Source organism: Salvia splendens, chromosome 4, assembly GCF_004379255.2.
Source record: "Salvia splendens isolate huo1 chromosome 4, SspV2, whole genome shotgun sequence".
NCBI classification, from domain to species: Eukaryota; Viridiplantae; Streptophyta; class Magnoliopsida; order Lamiales; family Lamiaceae; genus Salvia; species Salvia splendens.
The window spans coordinates 8159352-8178347 of NC_056035.1; the positions used below are offsets into that span (position 1 = coordinate 8159352).

The 18996-nt window shown below is 41.4% G+C and overlaps 5 protein-coding genes and 2 pseudogenes across 10 annotated transcripts; 3 read left to right on the forward strand and 4 right to left on the reverse strand.

Annotated features, from left to right (window-relative positions):
* On the forward strand, window positions 1–3670 carry LOC121798321 (annotated as a pseudogene).
* On the reverse strand, window positions 3603–4379 carry LOC121800588 (protein phosphatase 2C 51-like). Its single transcript, XM_042200131.1, has one exon. It carries the CDS (start codon window positions 4377–4379, stop codon window positions 3603–3605), a length of 777 nt encoding a protein of 258 aa, XP_042056065.1.
* Window positions 4380–4833: 454 nt separating this feature from the next.
* On the reverse strand, window positions 4834–7125 carry LOC121800170 (LEAF RUST 10 DISEASE-RESISTANCE LOCUS RECEPTOR-LIKE PROTEIN KINASE-like 2.1). Its single transcript, XM_042199760.1, has 4 exons — window positions 6307–7125; window positions 6164–6184; window positions 6020–6049; window positions 4834–5928 (listed from the first exon to the last, which is right to left on the reverse strand). Exons 1-4 carry the CDS (start codon window positions 7085–7087, stop codon window positions 5318–5320), a joined length of 1443 nt encoding a protein of 480 aa, XP_042055694.1. The 5' UTR covers window positions 7088–7125; the 3' UTR covers window positions 4834–5317.
* A 460-nt stretch (window positions 7126–7585) lies between these two features.
* LOC121798322 (rust resistance kinase Lr10-like) lies at window positions 7586–9477 on the forward strand. 3 transcript variants are annotated; one of them, XM_042197260.1, is made up of 3 exons: window positions 7586–8265; window positions 8359–8409; window positions 8483–9477. In XM_042197260.1, exons 1-3 carry the CDS (start codon window positions 7635–7637, stop codon window positions 9463–9465), a joined length of 1665 nt encoding a protein of 554 aa, XP_042053194.1. In that variant the 5' UTR covers window positions 7586–7634; the 3' UTR covers window positions 9466–9477. The 3 variants fall into 3 exon arrangements, with proteins under 3 accessions (XP_042053194.1, XP_042053191.1, XP_042053192.1); XM_042197257.1 differs by having other exon boundaries at window positions 7586–8409; XM_042197258.1 differs by having other exon boundaries at window positions 7586–8409; window positions 8492–9477.
* Window positions 9478–9674: 197 nt separating this feature from the next.
* On the reverse strand, window positions 9675–10896 carry LOC121798323. Its single transcript, XM_042197261.1, has 4 exons — window positions 10104–10896; window positions 10001–10021; window positions 9878–9910; window positions 9675–9814 (listed from the first exon to the last, which is right to left on the reverse strand). Exons 1-4 carry the CDS (start codon window positions 10852–10854, stop codon window positions 9720–9722), a joined length of 900 nt encoding a protein of 299 aa, XP_042053195.1. The 5' UTR covers window positions 10855–10896; the 3' UTR covers window positions 9675–9719.
* A 225-nt stretch (window positions 10897–11121) lies between these two features.
* Window positions 11122–13806, forward strand: LOC121800589 (annotated as a pseudogene).
* A 913-nt stretch (window positions 13807–14719) lies between these two features.
* Window positions 14720–17958, reverse strand: LOC121798324 (zinc finger protein CONSTANS-LIKE 9-like). Of its 4 annotated transcripts, none has more exons than XM_042197263.1 (5): window positions 17569–17958; window positions 16535–16638; window positions 15641–16159; window positions 15172–15321; window positions 14720–15024 (listed from the first exon to the last, which is right to left on the reverse strand). In XM_042197263.1, exons 3-5 carry the CDS (start codon window positions 16139–16141, stop codon window positions 14932–14934), a joined length of 744 nt encoding a protein of 247 aa, XP_042053197.1. In that variant the 5' UTR covers window positions 16142–16159; window positions 16535–16638; window positions 17569–17958; the 3' UTR covers window positions 14720–14931. The 4 variants fall into 4 exon arrangements, with proteins under 4 accessions (XP_042053197.1, XP_042053198.1, XP_042053196.1 ...); XM_042197264.1 differs by lacking the exon at window positions 17569–17958 and adding an exon at window positions 16926–17466; XM_042197262.1 differs by lacking the exon at window positions 16535–16638 and having other exon boundaries at window positions 17569–17957.
* Between the last annotated feature and the right edge of the window lie 1038 nt (window positions 17959–18996).

Below are 18996 nucleotides of genomic sequence, written 5' to 3' on the forward strand. Positions count from 1 at the left end.
TTCTCTCTCTCTAAAATCTACTAATGCAAGTGACAAGATTTTTGCGTTCACTCCAATCTGCAAGCTCCACAATTACTCTCTCATCCTACAGACATACAAGTACAAAAAATGTTGGAAATATCCACGAAACTTCACCCCTTCCCTCCCTCTCAAAGAAAGAGCAGGCAGTGGTGTACGGACTCTTTATCATTTATAACGACTCACGACTTCATGTGCATGATTGTTGGACTGCTCTTCTCTTTTTCTCGCTTCTGTTTCTGGTTCAGACTCTTCAATTTATTGCCGAGGAAATAAATTTGAAGTCACGTATCCCTTTTCCTTAACTGCCTCAGCTTTTTATTTCATTATTTTTGGCTGTTTCTGCAAAACTTTGTTAGATTTGGATTTCTTCCACTTTTCCTCTTTTCGTATGGGGTTTTAAACTATGGATATTTTCTGATTTGAGAAAACAAAACTTGGTCAGGAGTTGAAATGTGCTGGGTAGGTCTAAATTTGAACTTCTTACCCAATGAAGGATGTTTCTGTTTCACTAGGCAATTTCATCGAATTTTCTAATAGAGCATATATTTATTCAGGGTTTAATTTAATTTGCTACACAAATGTGGAGCTAGCAGCAGGATCCTATTTTTCTCCCTCCATTTCTTTGTCAACCTAATCAGAAATCTATATAATCTGCAATTGAGCGGGATTATGAGTTCCCGACAAGAGAAGACTGTCAGGTTAGTTATTGTGATCACTGTTATGTTCATTCACAAAAGATAGCTAGAGCTCTACAATCAATTTACATTATATGTTGTATATTAACTTGTTTCCAAATTTGCATCATATCCAATCAGGTTAGTTTATGTTTTGTTGCTTTAGTTTAACTGGTACTTGTTGAATCTGCTGTTGTTATGTATCTCTATTTTTCCACAATCATATAGTGTCACATTATCAGGTTTCAAGATTGGAGATCACAAGGAAGGTTTGATGCACAATCCTCCTCTAGAGGTGGGCTGGAACTGGGGAGACTTAAATCAGCAGCATATTCAGTTTCCGACAAGTTTCATAGAGGTTTTGAGTATGGCTCGGAGAGAATTAAAAGAATCACAGGATCACTGAGATCTTTTTCTATGGGAAAGTTGAAAGCAGATGAAATGGGATCTGTGAAAAAAATTCTGGATCCTCAAGGATCATTTCTTCAAAAATGGAATAAAGTTTTTGTTCTGTCATGTGTGGTTGCAGTCTCGCTGGACCCCTTGTTTTTCTACATACCAATTATAAATGGCGACAAGAGGTGCCTTGAGCTGGACTGGAAATTGGAACTTATAGTTTCTGTTCTACGGTCATTTACTGATATCTTTTACCTCATCCATGTCATGTTTCAATTCCGTACTGGTTTTATTTGCCCTTCTTCTCGTGTGTTTGGAAGAGGTGTTCTTGTTGAAAATTCGTGGGAGATTGCAAAGAGATATCTGTCTTCCTACTTCATAATTGATATTCTTGCAGTTCTCCCACTTCCACAGGTAAGGGAGAGAATCTTTATGCACACAGATATAGTATGATTTCATTGTAGCTCTACTTTACAAGCAGGATTACATATCTTTATTGTCCATGGAACTTGTTTTTTGAAAGTTTTATTGTTCATAATTTTGATGTATAGTTTAATGCATGAAAGGAAAATTTAATCATAGCAACTTCTGCTGTATTAAGTATAGTCTTTCAGTCTCATAATTTATAATTATGATATCTGTTCTCAGATACCCTATACAAACTTCTATCTCCCTATATGCATTTTCTTCTTCTGCAAATTTGCCTTCTTATTTGTACTTATAGAATTACACAAAAGTATACACGAAATTCCTTCAACTCTGAGTGAACATGACTGCAACTATACGATGCATGTGGTACGCATAATGCATATTATGTTTAACAAATTGCTTTAGTGCAATAAGTTTTCTGCATGTATATAACTGGATGATCATTCTTTGGCTTGCACAGATTGTAATAGTGATCATCGTACCCAGATTGAAAGGTGCAAGGTCTTTGAACACAAAGAATTTGTTAAAAATTGTGGCGATCCTTCAATACATTCCAAGGGTTCTCCGAATCCGTCCTCTATACAAAGAAGTCACAAGAAGTTCTGGCATACTCACTGAAACAGCATGGGCTGGAGCTGCCCTTAATCTTTTTCTTTATATGCTCGCTAGTCATGTAAGTATCCCCAGAAGTTTTATGCATGTTGGTTGATCTTATAAGCATCAAGTAGCTTGGTTATATTATTTGTAACATTGTTTTCTCCTTTCATTCTTTTATGGAGTATGTAAGTTACCTTACTTGCATATTTTCTTTTCTTTTCTTTCTGGTTTCTTTTTCCCTGTCCAAAACTTTTATGGTGAAGTATCATGAAATAGCTGCATCTGGCCTTCAGCCAAAATGGGGCAGGAACCATGATGTAATTTTTGGTATGCCCCTTAGATGTTGTGTAAATGTGGTTTGGTGTTCCATATAACGTATTAGTATATTATTGTTGCCATGTTGATTGGCATATACTTGTTAGTTCTTACTGAACCATAGAGATTGGGTAGGATTAGTTTAGGGGTGATTCTTGCTGGTTGGCCTACGAGTCTTCTAGACTTTTCACATGAAAAATAGTGCTCCTGCCATAACTACGTTCTTTGTTCTCTGTTTATTTTTGCTCCTCTGTTAGGTGATTGGAGCCTGTTGGTATGTGCTTTCTATAGAGCGTGAAACTACCTGCTGGATAAAAGCTTGTGGGGATGAGTCTGATTGTAGGAAGGCTTCCTTTAATTGCCAACTTAATCATGCTGGACTGCCTCAGATTTTGAACCAATCTTGCCCTTTTCAGCCACCTGATGCTTCCATTTTTTATTTTGGGATATTCCTTAATGCTCTTCAGTCTGGTGTTTTTGAATCACAAGATTTTCCCAAGAAGTTCTTTTATTGTTTCTGGTGGGGACTCCAGAATCTAAGGTATGTTTCCTAATTTGATGTGCCTGACATAATCATATCTATTGAGGCAGATATGTCTAAAGAAGAATGCAACAAAAAAAATTTAAAAATGTGGTAATTGTTTTTTCTAGATAATATTTTGCATGCTTGGCAGAGTAATTATTTTCAGGGTTTCTTGTACATAATATGTAAGCTTAACTAACTTTGCAGTTCTCTCGGCCAGAACCTTAAAACAAGTACCTATGTTTGGGAAATTACCTTCGCAATTTTCATATCCATATCTGGCTTGGTCCTATTCTCATTTCTGATTGGAAATATGCAGGTAAGTTAATTCTTTATCCAAAATAGGATACAGTATTTGCACTCTTTCTTCAATTATTACCAATGTTTTCTGTAAAATGTCTTGGATTTTGTTGTTGCAGACATATCTGCAGTCTACCACACTGAGATTGGAGGAGATGAGGGTGAAAAGACGAGATGCGGAGCAGTGGATGTCTCACCGTCTCCTTCCTGAGAGTTTGAGGCAGCGAATCAGGAGATACGAGCAGTGTATGTTACAAGGGTCTTGGTTACAACTTGCACGCTCTTGATCAAGAAAGGGAATTGGAAAGCTTACATTCTAGAGTATTTTACAAAGAAGACAAAAAATATTAGGTGTCACATAAACCAGATTGTTGAATTGCTTTAGGTTTTCTCAAATCCACCAAAACCACACTAACATTGTGCTTGCTACCTTGAGCCAGCGCCATCTCCGCCATGACTGCCGCGGCCTTGTCCACCCCATCATCAAGAGGAGTGGCGCCGCTGCAATACCTGGAGGCAATCTGGTAAGGCAGGTCGTCAGAGATAACATCCCAAAATCCATCACTCCCTAATATGAGAAACTCATCCTCTCCACTCCTCCTCACACCTCTCACCTTCACTTGCTCTGCCTCCTCGCTCTCCAACAGCCGCACAACCTCCCCTCCGCGGCACAGCACCGCCTTGGAGCCCGCCACCACCACCTCAGACTCCCCCACCACCGCCACCGAACCCAATCCCATCAGGGGCGCCACCTTCTGAAAGGCCTCCCTCATCACCTCCTCCCACGCTCTGTCTCTCTCCTCTCCGACAATCTCAGCGAGCCTCTCGCGGCAGGCGCGACCCACGCGGTGGCCCTCGAACACGCCGAAGAAGTCGTAGCTCTGACCATCTCTCTTGAGAAAACCTAGTTCCACCGCCACGGCGTCGTGCATCTCCCTACGCCGCCCGACCACGGATATCTTGCCGTAGGAAGTTTTGCGCCTCAAACTCGGCGGTGAATCATCCTCCACAGCTGCGGCGGAAGTGGATAGAGGTAGTGACCGAATGCGGCGGAGCTCGCGTCTTCGGCGGCGAGCATCTTTGGCGGACTTGGAAGAAAAGCAGGGAAGAGTGGTATCAGGCATGAGGCTGTGAGTGTGGAGCAGAGGAGGAAGTGAAGTAGGAGGTATATGTACGTGGCATGCCACGCTTAAGGAACTGACACGTACCCTAATCTGCATGACTCATCATTCCCAAGTCCCAACTTAACCTTCAACGACGCCAAGAGGCTAAAATCACCACTAAAATATCCTCCGTGAGTCCACAAAGATTTTAATACAGTACTTCATCTCATATAAATACAAAATTTTAAAATGATAGTATGTGTTTTGCATCAACTTTAACCATATACCTAAATTATGAACTTTAACCGTACAGGCTATAGCTAATAAATTTTCATGAAATCTTGTGTAGCAGAATTTTGCGTGATAACTGAATCTATTAGCAATGCAACGTTTAAATATTATAATAATAATAATAATAATAAAATCTTAACTCATCTTCTCTTTTCACAGCATGGAAGATATTATAATTCAATCATACCAATAATTATAAATTAAATTCATGGCTATCGAAAACTTAAAAGAGATGAAAGTAAATACATGAGGGAATACTACTAGCTAGCTAGTCATAATGCATGGGTCTCTGGAAAGGCATTGGTGGCAAGTGCAGCAACTCAACTCCTCCTTGAAGCATGCCAACAACTTTCTCCATAGTTGGCCTATCTCCAGCCTTAATCTGAATGCACCATAATGCTGCTACAATCATCTTTCTCATCATCTCCTTCTCTTCTTCTCCACCACCTCTCATTTCCAACTCCCTCCCTTCACACAATTGGTTGTAAATCCACAAGGGGTAGTAAACATGGCTTGCGTGTGACTGCAGCCGCGCAGTCATTTCCAGCACCAGCATTCCAAAACTGTACACATCAGCTTTGCAAGTAACCTCTCCTCCAATGTTCTTGTACACCATTTCCGGAGGCATGAATCCCATCTTCCCCTTAATCCGTGACGGCTCAAGTTTTTCAAGTCCGGGATCTGAAATCCCCATCAAGTAGAATGTTCTGAGGCTTGATTGCAAGATGCAGGATGTTAGCAGCATGCAAGCACTGTATCCCACGGGCTATCCCCACAGCTATCTTGAACGTCTCTCCACAGCTCAGATCGCATTTCTTGGTCCCTTCCTGCAAGGAGATGTATTTTTCAAGAGAGACACATTGCACAAACTCATGCACCAGAGCTCTTTTGTTTCCCTTTATGCAGAATCCAAAGAGTTTGACCACGTTTGCATTGGTGATCCTTGAGATTTCTGATGCATGCCTGATGAACTCCTTGTCACTAGCTGAAGAAGAAGAGGAACTAGTCAGCATCTTCACTGCAGCAATGGGGCCGCTTCGTAGCTTGCCTCTGAAAACAGTTCCATGAGGCCCTCCTCCTAATTTAGCTTTGAAATTGTGAGTCATCTTTTTAATCTCCCTATAGCTATAGTTTATTGGCATGTGATTCAGCTGGTGTTTCATGAGTTCTTCGATGTTTTCACTATCGTTTATCCATGAACGCTGCCTTTTCCTCCTAATCACTACCATTCCAAGTAAACATGGAATCCCAACTACAAATCTTAGTGCTATAAACCCTCCTGCAGTGATGAAGTAAAGAAATAAAATTCCAATTAACGTATGGAAATGGTATGTTTTGTAGTATTATTCCAAGGAGTAGTGAGAACTTACCGATTGCTAAGGCCGGAAAGTACAAATAAACTGTTCAATGGAGAAAGCAGATAATTAAAAAGATGAACAATATATGTAGCAAATTCAAGAAAAGGTTTTATATGTAAAACTAATAAGAAGCTAGCTAGCACAATGAGAACTAACCTGCATAATACTCCAATTTGCCTGCATTCCCAAGTGAAGTTGAATGTTAGTAATCTTCTTGTACACGAATAAGGCTATTCATAATGAAATCCATCTAATATTTTGGAACTAAGAGAACAAGGAAGGCATAAAAGTTTGCTTACAGATGAAAGTACGCTCTTCAAAAGGGGTGTCCTCAAAGCAATAGTAGCGACACCGGATTTTGTCGCCCTCCAAATTGCATTCGCCATTGCTCTCGTCGCATTCTATACACAACGCCTGAAACCATGATAACTCAAATCCATAGGCAAGCAGATCATGAATCTGAGCATACGAATAGTTATGGTGATCTGTTGAAGGCCAAACAAATGTAGCCTGAGTCGCGGTGTCAAAGGTGCAAGACGCCTCCAAATCGGGTACTAATATTTTTTCAGCCGTGACATAGCTGTAAATTCTGGAGGTGTTGGATAAGGTGCTCGTGTTGGCACAGAAAGGATTCTCAATGTATAACGGATTAGCTACAGGACTTAGACAGTTGATATATGTTATGTAAATGCCGATAGGGTAATATGTGTATATATAGCTTGAGTACACAAAATCATTGTCTACGTACGAATAAATCGGACAGGATGAGATATTTTTGCTGTCTAAACCTGGATCAGATATCCGAATGGAGAAGTTGCTGTAAGTGATTGCCTCAACATTGTATCTTCTGGAATTTGTGTGCAGTGTGAGTTGATCTTTCTTGCATTCGAGTGCAAAGATGGAGTCCGGATGGCCACAGTTTGCAGGATCACTTCTCAGCCTAAAAGGGTAGCTAATGCTGATATTCCCACATGAAGAAGTGATGCAATGTGAGCTGTTTTTAGCTCTGCACCTTTCTGTAAAACATAGAAGCAGAATCAGAAGGGCGAGATGCGAATGAAAGAGCGTTCGGTTTGCCATGATTGTTGATGGTGAGAAGATGTGAGCAATGAAAGAGTGTTTCATTATGCTAATTAATATGGAACTTGATGGTTAGTTTCTTGGAAGTTTTGGAGACATTTCTGTTATTGCTTCAGTTGGAATGTATTCATGTAATGATCAAGTGGATTAATGCGTTGACTTGCCTAATTAATCAAAGTCAATGCCACATTCTTGTCACTAATTGCTCTATTTGGCTATAAATAATTCAAGAATCCACATTCAAATCATCATGATAATTGAACTGGACTCCATTATCTGGTAGCTCAAAGCATTCCATTCCAAGTCAGAAAAGTTGGCAAATGAGATGAACTAATTCTATTCTGATTCATTCAACACGTTTTGGTTGAGTGAGGAGGAAGAAGTGGAGGAAAAAGCACAAAGTCAACACAAAACTTAATCACTTGTCTTTAATTTATTTAATCAATCATTCTACATAGGAATCTTGAAAATGAGTTAGTTTAAGTAAGATGAAGATGATCTATGGAAAGTAGTAAGCTATTCGTTTCACAGAGAATCCATACCAGACATGAAAATTTTCCTTCTTACCTTGATATCCATTTTCCACCTTGCACTAAGCCAAAATGAGTGTCTCCCAGCAACATGTGGCCATTACGCGCCCTTTGTCCGTTTCCCATTCTGGATAAAAGGCCAGCAACCGGAGCATTGTGGATACCCGGGGTTCGGATTATCATGCAACGAAAGCAGAGCAGATCTTGATCTACTATTCCCAGTGACAGCAGCATCAGCCACAAATGTCATGCTTCCATTAAACATGACAGTTGCAGTGTGGGATATCGATTACAAAGCTCAAAAGATGCTGGTTGACTATGCCCGGCCTCACTCCTGCCTCCCGGAGAAGCTCCCCACTGTGAACTCTTCGGCTTCTCCAATATTCGAGGCAGAGGCAATAGGATATGGTGAAGGATCAACTCTGTTCAATTGCTCCAACACAGGGAACTATGAGGCAGTTGCTTGTCTTAGCAGCCGCAGTTACAAAGTTATTGAGTTTGGTTCTGTGTATGACATCACATCCTTGCCCCCGTACTCGTCTTGTTTCAAGATGTACAGCATTTCATATGTTCCAGACCGCGCATTGACTGGAGGAAACGATGAATATGGTTCTCATTTTTATCTTAAATGGAGCAGGCCTTCTTGTGGTAAGTGTGAAGCACAAGGGGATTATTGTAGGTTGCAAAATAGCTCTGCTGCAGAAGAAACTGAATGCTTCACCCCTCAATGTGATATAACAGGTAACGAAATCGATACAGGTGCATCAACAAACCACAAACCCCTGGCTGCAGGTAAGCTTATCGATCTTCTTGCTTCATCGTATTTTATATGAAATCTTTCGATAATAATCATCCTGCTTTACAGGGATTACAGCAGGAGTAACACTCCTGGCATTTACTGTGATTGCCTCGTTTTTCATCTTTAAGGTGGTGACGAGAAGGAGAAAAGATAACGAAAGGATAGAAAATGCTGTGAAAAATCACAAGGATATGAGGCCAAGAAGATACAGCTATGCAGATGTGAAGAGGCTCACAAATCATTTCAAAGAGAAACTCAGCCACGAAGCACTGCACAAGGGGAAGCTCGCAGATGGAACTCCTGTTGCTGTCAAAGTGCTCGATGCCTCTCAACAAGACGATGAGGACTTCATTGCTGAAGTGGAGATTATAGGTGGGATGCAGCATGCAAACATCCTTCAAATAATCGGATACTGCATAGATGGAGGCACAAGAGCTCTCATCTACGAGTTCTTGCAAGGCGGAACACTTGCTGACATGGTTTTATCTCCAGAAAACCAAAACCAAACAGTTGGTTGGGAGAAGCAACATCAGATTGCACTAGACATAGCCAAAGGAGTTGAGTATGTTCACCAAGAATCTGCCCAGAAATTCCTCAACTTGGTTTGGAATCCTCAGAGTATCTTGCTAGACCACAACTTCAACCCCAAAATCATAGTGTCTACGACGTCTGCTGATGGAAGGACATCACAATATACTGCTCCTGAGTTATTTTCATCTTCATCAAATGTCATACCACAGAAAGCATATGCTTATGGTTTTGGCATGCTGTTGCTGGATATGGTAGGCACACGTGTGAGTACTTATAGCCGTGGAGACGACATCAGTGATGTCCGCTTTCCAGAATGGTTGTTTAGGGAGGTGGAGGAGAGAGAAGAAGGGAAATTAAACGAATCAGTGAAGAAACTGTTGATTGTTGCGGTATGGTGTATTCAGTGGTTTCCATCAGATCGTCCATCCATGAAAGCAGTGATCGAAATGCTTCAACAGCAAACCATGCCTGCTAATGCTATGCCTCAATATCCTTTTCATCTCAACACCCAAAATTGAAATACTTATTTACATTATGCCTCATTGTATTTGTATTTTTGCTCACTTCCACATGACTTGTATCATGAAATTGACTACAAGGGGACATTGTAATCAAAATTTCACAACTGAACTAGCTCAGAAATATATGTTCACAATCAAATAATAACACTCTTTCAATCAAATACAAGTATAAAACATCAGCTATGAATAAGGATATACACTTGACACAATGTACTAAAAATCAGAGAAAAGCATAATGAAGCAATAATAAGTTAAAGGGGCAAGTCGTGCCGTTTTCTCCATTGGAACACCACCAAAACCATCAGGAGCACGAATCCAATCACGAATCGCAGGCCTATAAGTCCACCTGCATAGACAAAATTAGCAATCTCCTACATTGAAACAAACAAAACAAGGTTGGAAATCTTACCATATGCAACCACTGTATATGCTCCATAGATAACTGTCCAGAAAAAAAATGTTAGAAGAGAGTATTCCATAAGTAAAAAAAAGTTTAACAGGAGAAGAAGATCTGAGAAGATGGATCACTCACATCCCCAATACTCCAATTGACCTGCATTAATCCATATGAAAAAAATAGCATCAGCAAACAAAAAGTTGAAAGAAATAACTAGAAAAAAAATGTGCCTACTTACATCGAAAACCTTGCTGTGAGAGAGTTGTTACATCATCCTGGCACTGGCGTTTGCAAGTGATCCGGCTGTCCTCCAAGAGGCACACTGTGAATCTTGGGCAGTCTCCGCAGTGAACAATAAACCACGAGAGCTCCACCCCATTGCTCAAATCGCCATAGATGCCGGCCAAAGAAGGATTGGAGATAGTGCTAGTGCCCTTAGCCCTGGAGCTCCAAACCACATGATCAAGCATGCATGAGTCCTCCACGATCCCATCTCCCTCAACAACGTAACTGTAAAGTCGGGAAGAGTTGGAGAGAATGCTACTCCTGTTGCCGCAGAAGGGGGCTTCGACATAGCTGGAAGAGCTGACAGGAGCTAGGCAGTGTAAAAAGGATACGGGGCGATTCATGTCGAAGAAGTAGTTGTGGGAGAACAAGTATGGCCAAGAAGGAAGGTCGTTGGGATAAAGAGGGCATGAAGAGAGATTTGCATTTGCTGTGTTCATGGATGGATCAACCATCCATATGGAGTATGTAGCATAGTTTATGTCTCGGACGATATACCTCGCGTTTCCCACCTTGAAGATGGTCTCATTGTTGTGGCATTCGAGCTCGGAGCCAGAGTCATCGTAGCCACAAGATTTGGGGCTGCTTGTCAATCGGAAAGGGTAGCTAATTTTCACATTGCCACAAGATGAAGAAGGGCAGTTGTCTTGGGCTGTGGAGTTAGCTGTTAAGAAAAGAAGAAGGATCAAGATGGCAAACAACATTCTATTTTTTTATTTTCTTTCTGGGAATTGTCTTTGATGTAGTAGTAGTAGTAGTAGTACTGTGATATTAGTCCACAAATGAAGGAGAACATATATATATAGTTATATAAACACGCTCGCGCGCGGACATATTTGACTTATCCTTAAAAATGATTGGCTTGTATGCAAACCAACTTGCTGAAAAGGGTAGAATAGTAAACCCCCATCAAAAGTGGGTAAAAACAGAGAAAGAGCCAAAAGGACTAAAAAGTTCATTCAAGTGAAACGATGGAGAAAGAAGAATTATTTGTAGACGGTAATTATAGCTGTTGAAAAGGGTATTTTAATTTCACTTTTCTACTTTCTTGTGATTATGCGAGTGACGATGCTCAACACTCGGCGCAGGTGAATACGAGCTATCACAATGACCAATCCCCTAACAACTTGTTACATTTCCCTTTTTTCATTTTAAAGATGGAATTTAAAAATTAATACCTCAAGAGCTTTATTAATGGATCGTTTTTAAAGTCATTTTAAGTTTATTTTCATTTTCATACCATGAATACCCCATTTACACAAATTCAAACTAAAATTCTACCTTTTCCAATTGGTTTTCGAGGTAGAGACATGATCATGTAGAGTATAGTATATACGCAGACATTCTATTATAGCTCTGTGAATTGTTTTCGCGTCGGGCAGAAATAGGCGAATAAGTCAATTATGCGTCGTTGACTCGTCAACAATGAGCTTTGAGGATTCAACTGAAATTAGAAAATTAAGATATATGCGACTGCCAAATCGCTGCTTTCGTTTTCTTATCACGGTTATTTGAACCTTTTATTATTAATTAATCAATTAAAGGAAAAATATCCTACTAATAATGTGCACTTCATCAACAACATTCCACTTATAAGTTTGCCCGCAATAATTACCACACCACAAATGTTTAATGAATTATTCCAGTTAATTAATACTGTAAATTGTAAATACTACTAGCACTGCACTATTACTTAGATGGGATTAGTTTTTAGGTTGAGCCCGTTGACATAATCTTAGTTTGAAGTCAATATTGGCTTCTTCTCCATCGCAATTACCTGTATCTTTGTGTCAGAAAAATAAATAAATAATGCACCTTTATTCAATATCTGTTTCTTCCATCGCTGAATTTCCATCCACATCTCGCAGATCCTCGCACCATGATTCTTTTTCTTCACTAAATATCCAGCAACCAAGATTTGCAGCAGCCCAGCAGGACTGCCCTCCCGCAAGCTGCAGCCCCATCGTCCGCCACCCCCAGCACCGCACCGAATTCGACTTCCAATTTCCAGTCCGTGCCTCGGCCCGCAATATCATCCTCCCACTTTCAGCAAAAGCTACCGCAAATGAAATCGACTACAGAGCTCAAGTAATCCGACTCAGCGTCTTCGTGCCTCCCTGCCCGGGTGCCTGAAGTCAGCTCCTCTCCCTCTCCTTTCGAATTCCACATCAAGATCATGTACTATGGTGCACGCTTTTCAATTGCTCTGGAGCGCTGGACAACTATAAGGAATGGGCCCGATCACTTGCCTTGTTTATGCTTACCGATCCTCTACTTCGGTCACCGAGCTGCCTCTCTCCAGATGTGTGAAAATGTACAACGTTTCTGATGTCTCTGAGGTGCTTTTGGACGGGCTGAGAGAGAGTATTCGGTCGATGATACCTACCTGCATTGGCCCCAACCCATCTGCAGCAACTGCGAAAGCCGAGCCAAGTACTGTGGGTTCAATACCAATAACCAACCTCAATGCTTTGACATACCCAAACAATCTCACCACGAGAAACAAGGTAGTATATCAGATAAGGCAGTCATTGCAATTGTAGTAGTTGCTGTTTTCACGGCGCTAGCTTTTGCTGCCCTATTTTACTTCTATACACTAAAGAGGCGAAAACAGAGCAAGGAGCGAAGGACTGAGCGTTTCTTAGAGGATCACAAAGCAAGAAGGCTAACCAGATACACTTACTCTGATATCAAGACAATCACGGACGGTTTCAAACACAAACTGGGGCAGGGAGGCTACGGATCAGTCTTCAGAGGGAAGCTCTCGACAGACATTCTGGTAGCGGTGAAAGTCCTAACCAATATCAAAGGGAATGGCGAGGACTTCATCAACGAGGTAGGAACCATCGGCAACATCCACCACGTGAATGTGGTGCGTTTGGTCGGGTACAAGCGCGCCCTAGTGTACAAGTTCTTGGAGAATGATTCGCTTAACAAGTACCTCTCATCGGGCAAGCAGAGCAGCTCGGTGGGGTGGGAGAAGCTGCTGGAGATCGCGCTGGGGGTAGCCAGAGGCCTCGATTATCTCCACCAAGGCTGCAAACAAAGGATCCTTCATTTCAACATCAAGCCACACAACATCTTGCTGGACCATAACCTCAACCCCAAAGTTGCCGATTTTGGTCTGGCTAAGCTGTCATGACTGGGGCGAGGGGGACAATAGGGTACATTGCACCTGAGGTGTTCTCGAGGAACTTTGGGGGTGTCGTACAAGTCGGACATCTATAGCTACGGGATGGAGTTGCTGGACATGGTTGGTGGACGAAGGGAGCTTGGAGAAGCGGGACAGGATGGCGGGGAAGTGTACTTTCCAGAGTGGATGTACAATCAGCTGGAGAAGGGAGAGGATATAGCTATCCATGTTGATAATGTGGAGGAGACTGATATTGTGAAAAGGCTTATAATTGTGGGACTTTGGTGTATACAGTGGTATCCTGCAGATAGGCCATCCATGAAACTTATCATCCAGATGCTTGAAGCTCAAACCATGCCCATTATGCCGCCCAATCCTTTCGCTGCCTCAAATTCTGCAAATTCAACTTCATCTTTATCTTCATCTTCTTCCACCACGTACACCACCTCAACAACCACCACTTTTACTTCTTGACATTTAACCATCTTGCTTGTGAATAAAAGTATACAACTGTTCATTTTCATTCAGAAAGTAGAGGAATCTTTTTTAAGATAAACAATCTCATAACTGAAATTGATAACAATTTTGCTCTTCACAGCAATTAATTTGAGCATGTTACATCAACAAACTCAAGTAGATTAAACATCGCAGGAGCGAAATCACAAATTTCTGTTTTATTCTAATTTTATACTAGGATACAAAAACATCAGAAATCAGAGCACCGACCGTTCTTCTCCCAATCGCCGTAGCGAGTCGGTTCCGGTCCGCGGGGGCCGCCGACTTCACCAGTACCTTTATTCACGAACTCGTCGCCGCCGTCATCTTCTCCGTCTTTTTTAGAGTCGAAGTTCCTCTCATCATCGATATGGCTGTTGATGTTTTCCTTGTCGTCGGAAATCGCAGGCTCTTTGGTTGCTGGTTGCTGATTTTGCAGGAGGTGCGCCGTCGTGGCGATGGCTCTGCAGCTCGCGGCGTTGGACAGCTTAGATCTAGAGATCGCCGATGAGATTGCTCGACATAGTTTGCTAGCCATTTATTGATCCCTAACGATTATGCTTTCCTTGTGGCGATGCTGGAACGACGAAGCTCGTAATCAGAATCAAATTGAGTCGAAATCACTATCGTTGAGATCTGGCGGCGGTTCTGCCAGAGCATATATGGTGATCGAAACGACGACGTGTTGGACCACGGAAGATACACGTTTGACGATTCCTTTATTGTGGCCCAACAGCCCAATAAGGAGCCCATTTCTTCTTCCAATGTGCTTTTATATAAAATGGTTCAACCAAATTCATGCATCTCTACGAAAAAATCATGTGCAAAATTTAAACCTAGTATAATTATTAAACCCTACCTCAAACTACATTACCAGATTAATATACAATCAAATCCAATATTAAAACCAGAAGAGAAGAGAACGCTCTCATAGCCTCCCAGCCAGCAATCTGGAGTATATAATAAAGGGAAATTGTAACTACAGATTGATGAAATCATACATAGTATTGGTGTAGCATTAAACAAACAGTATATACATATCTAGTTTAGCCACGATGGACATTATGAGGGATGTTAAGATAGGTTGGGAGGTGAGTTGATGATCATGGTGATCACTTCTACGTATCCTTATCCATAATCAATAATACAGACATTACTGCATCTTAGGGCTTTCCATTTCCTCCGTCTTGGCAAATCTTCCGCGGATTCGAGGCTGGCTGTCAGCCAAGGCTTTCCTACAAGCATACTGCAGCGAAACGCGTCATTAGTTAGTCTTTTGCTGCCTCAGTATGTATTTTCGTGACAGAATATGATGAATATGAGTGAGATTTAATATGAGGTGGATGGATAATATTAGACTTTGGGAAATGAAGGAAGATTATATAAGTCTCACCTTGATTTTTCTTCCAAAGTTTCGCTTGGACTTCTTGTTCCAGTATCTAGACAGCTTTTCCTTGCGATCTTCAGAACGGCAGCTGCTTATAACCCGAGGTTGCACCACCGAGGACTGCTCTAGACTTGTTTTAACATCGTTATCAAGAGTCTGCCATAAAAACTCAGTATCAGTCACACCCACCCCTATCCTGTCCAAGAGTCCACAAACATCTAACCATTTCTCAGTTCATACACATTGTTGCACAACCAATAAATTTGTGTGGTAGTCACGAGCAGAGGTAAATTGCGAATCATTCGCTGGCCCAATTCAATATAGAGGTGTTTCAAGATACATTTTAGGTATGTGACTAACATTATCCAATTCTGAAGCCAAATTACTTGGCATATAAGATTCATGATACAATATTTAGTATGAGAGAGTAGTGAGTCCTAACAAAATGTGCATAAAGATTGCTAGAAGAGTTTACCTTGATGTCTCCTTCGCTAAATGCTCTCCGCATCCCATTAAAAGCCCCGAAGTCCAAAACTGGGAAATCGAGAAATCTTGGCCTCAGTGGAGCCTCATGCACACCGTCCACAGGTCTTAGACAACTCGAGCTAAGACTTTTCTGGAGTGCGCCCTCTGCAAACAGCTTCTCGTCAACAACAATGTTCTCATCTATCTGTAGAGACGGAATCTTGATACTCAGGGCATCACAGAGTGGCGTCCCATTCCCTTGCTGTGCCAAAAGATCCTTTCTGCATTCATAGAAAACCTCACTGATGAGCTTTCCACTCTCAATAGACGACTCGATATCAGATACTGTTAGCGACTGGGGGGAGATCACGTCTTCTCCACAGGAGATCATTGAGATAGCAGCTGTCATTGGATCCACAGCCATTAATGGTTCTCCGATTACTGGTTCAGGTGCCTTGAAGAGATCACCTTCTCCCCCCAGGTTGTAATCTGATATGGTGGATGTTTGCATGAGGCTGCTTGTTATGCCCTATATAGGAATTTGGGGGGGAAAATTCTCAAAGTTAACTAAAATATTTGATAAAAATATCTCATGAAGCAGAGTAAAAAATGAGCAATCATGACTAGTGGTTTGCCAAAACTGTGGAGCTGTAGGCACACATCTAGCAAATAAGCTTTTTTTGTCCAAACATGATGGTTAGTATGCATCAGTACAACCTATAAAAGCAAACGAAGAAGCCCACAACAGACACAGAAGTTCAACTCGAGGGCACCAGTTAAATCACATGTTAGGACAAAGATTCACTATAGTTGGGGCCAAGCCAACATTAATAAATAGAAATCATGGTAAGATGGTTAAAATTTTACAAGAAATACCAAGTATGGAGTATATTATCTTAGTTACCAAAAACTAGCTAGACAAATAGGTGACTTGGCTGGATAATTCATCTCGCTCCATTACAGTTATCGCCACCAGAAAATGTCATCTACTAGATCTCAGACACCTCCCTATGCCAAAAGTAAAAATTAATATCAATGATTGAGGTGTCTATAAGTATCTGCAGGTGCAATTTCTCATAACTAGGACTAACTTTTCAATCAGAAACTTATGTGATAATTCACTTGAATCAAAAACTAAGATGCTACTGATTTTTAAGCTGCCTTTAAACACTCTAGCACATGAAAAATAGGGTAATCAAGATCATTTTAGCTAAATGTGTAACAGAAATAGAAAATCCCATTGTAAAACAGAGCTTCAAGAGTAACCACCAATAATTGAAGGCTTATTCACTCACTTCACTTCTCTATCTTGAACCAGCATACAACAGAGTGTGAAAAGAAAAGGTACCGAAGGGGGAGGAGAAAAAACGAAGACCTTCACAAAAATAGGAACTCTTTTGAAGTTGGGAAAGATGAGAAAGGTCGGAAATTATTTCATAACCTAATTAATGGGTTTTCAAAGAAACGGAAGTAATGATTGTGATATTATGTTCCAATAATTTCCCTTTTCACCATAAATAGAACTCAAGGTGCTAACCATTAATGGTGCCAATTGAAAAAGCACATTCGAAGAAAAATCTAATCTAAGCTCTTACATAAGTCAACATTTGTGGCAGTCAAATCGAAATTCATCATGATAACTTTCATTTAAGAGAAAATGAGCAGTAATAAAAAACTCAGGGAAAAGAACCATGGAGATGCCCCAATTAACATGAGCAAGCAAATAGCAATTCATAAAATAAAATAGAAAAAAGGTTTCAGCATAATCCATCTTGCAGGAAAAGGCAGGGTGCATAAAAATCTTGGAATGAAGATAATTAAGTGGAACAAAATGTGAAAAGAGGAAAAGATCATTAACACACAGATGAAGAGTGGAAACCTCAGATATTTTGACACCCTTTCCCCAAAAAATGATCAAAAAAGCATAAGATAATTTACCAAGGAGGAATTAGGCCTTTGTGAGCAGCCAAAATCATCAAACTGCTGAGCTTCTTGAGAGAAGTATGGGAACATAAGCCCAGTTTCTGCATACATTCTCTGTTTCTCTCCAAAAAATTGGGGGAAGGGGAGAAAGACACCGAGCTGTGTATCTAAGCGTAGGTATAGACTATAGATGGAGGAGAATAGCTTTAATGGGGGCGAGGTCTTTTTATAGGTGTCAAACAGTCAGAAATATCACCAGAAGCAGCAGCAGAGCAGCGACCGTAACAGCCGTAAAGGAGAGAGAAGAGAGTGAGGAATCTGATTTTGTTTGGGTCTTGGCTCGACTCTCTCACTTCGATCGTGGAATGAAATTTGATTTTGTTTGGGTCTTGGCTCGACTCTCTCACTTCGATCGTGGAATGAAATTTGCAATGAGTTGAAAAGGTTAAAAGTCATATCATACGGGTCTCTTATCCGTCTATTAACCGTCTCATCTCTTAACTATTCATGAACCTCACAGTATTTTTTACTCCATCTCTTAACTAAGAGACAACATATGCAACCCTTCATCTCTTATCCGTCTCTTAAGAGCATTCACTACGCTGTCCCCCACCACCCCTTAACCGTCCCTTAAACTACTATTTGAGGGCGCCACTGTACTTTATTCCTCCATCCCTTAACTAAGGGACGGAACCTGTAACGCTCCGTCCCTTAACCGTTCCTTATTCCGTCCCTTAAATTAATATTCATTCAATTTCATTTTTTATTTTTTCCAACCCAATTCAATTAAAACAAACACACTTTATTAAAAACACACTTTATTAAAAAACACACAACATAAAAAAACACACAACATAATTTAAAATACAAATTTGGAGGAAAAAAACTACTCCACAGGCGAATCATCCTCCGGAGGCGGTCGAGGTGGAGGGGGAGTCGGAAGGCTAAGTCGTGCTGCCATATGCACAACTCCGTTCCACCTGGCCGCGTATTGGGAGGGCGAGTAGCGGGAAACGTCCGCCATTGTGGCGGTCATGTACACCGCCATAAGTGTGTCCGAGCCTCCCTGCGAGCCCGATCCCGAGGCCGCCTGGCTTGATTCGCCTCGCCCGTTCCTCGCTCTAGCCGCTTTCGCCGCCTTCGTCCCTTGCGGCCGACGACGCCCACCTCCAGATCCTCCAGCATCGCCGACCGTACCAGCAAACTCCTGCGATTCAGCCTCATGTGGGCTGATGCCCTCAGCGGTGTCACCACCAGACGAGTATTGGCCACTCTCCGTATGCTTGGTGCGCTTCGAGTTTGAGCCCGAGCTGGAGCGGAAACCGCCGGCCCACCGTTCCTCGTCCTTCACGGCCTGCCAAACATCAACAAATCTGAATTGTTGACGGGTGTCCTGGTAGTAAGCACGCAAAGCGGATGTCAAAATGTTAGTTGCCGTGGAGC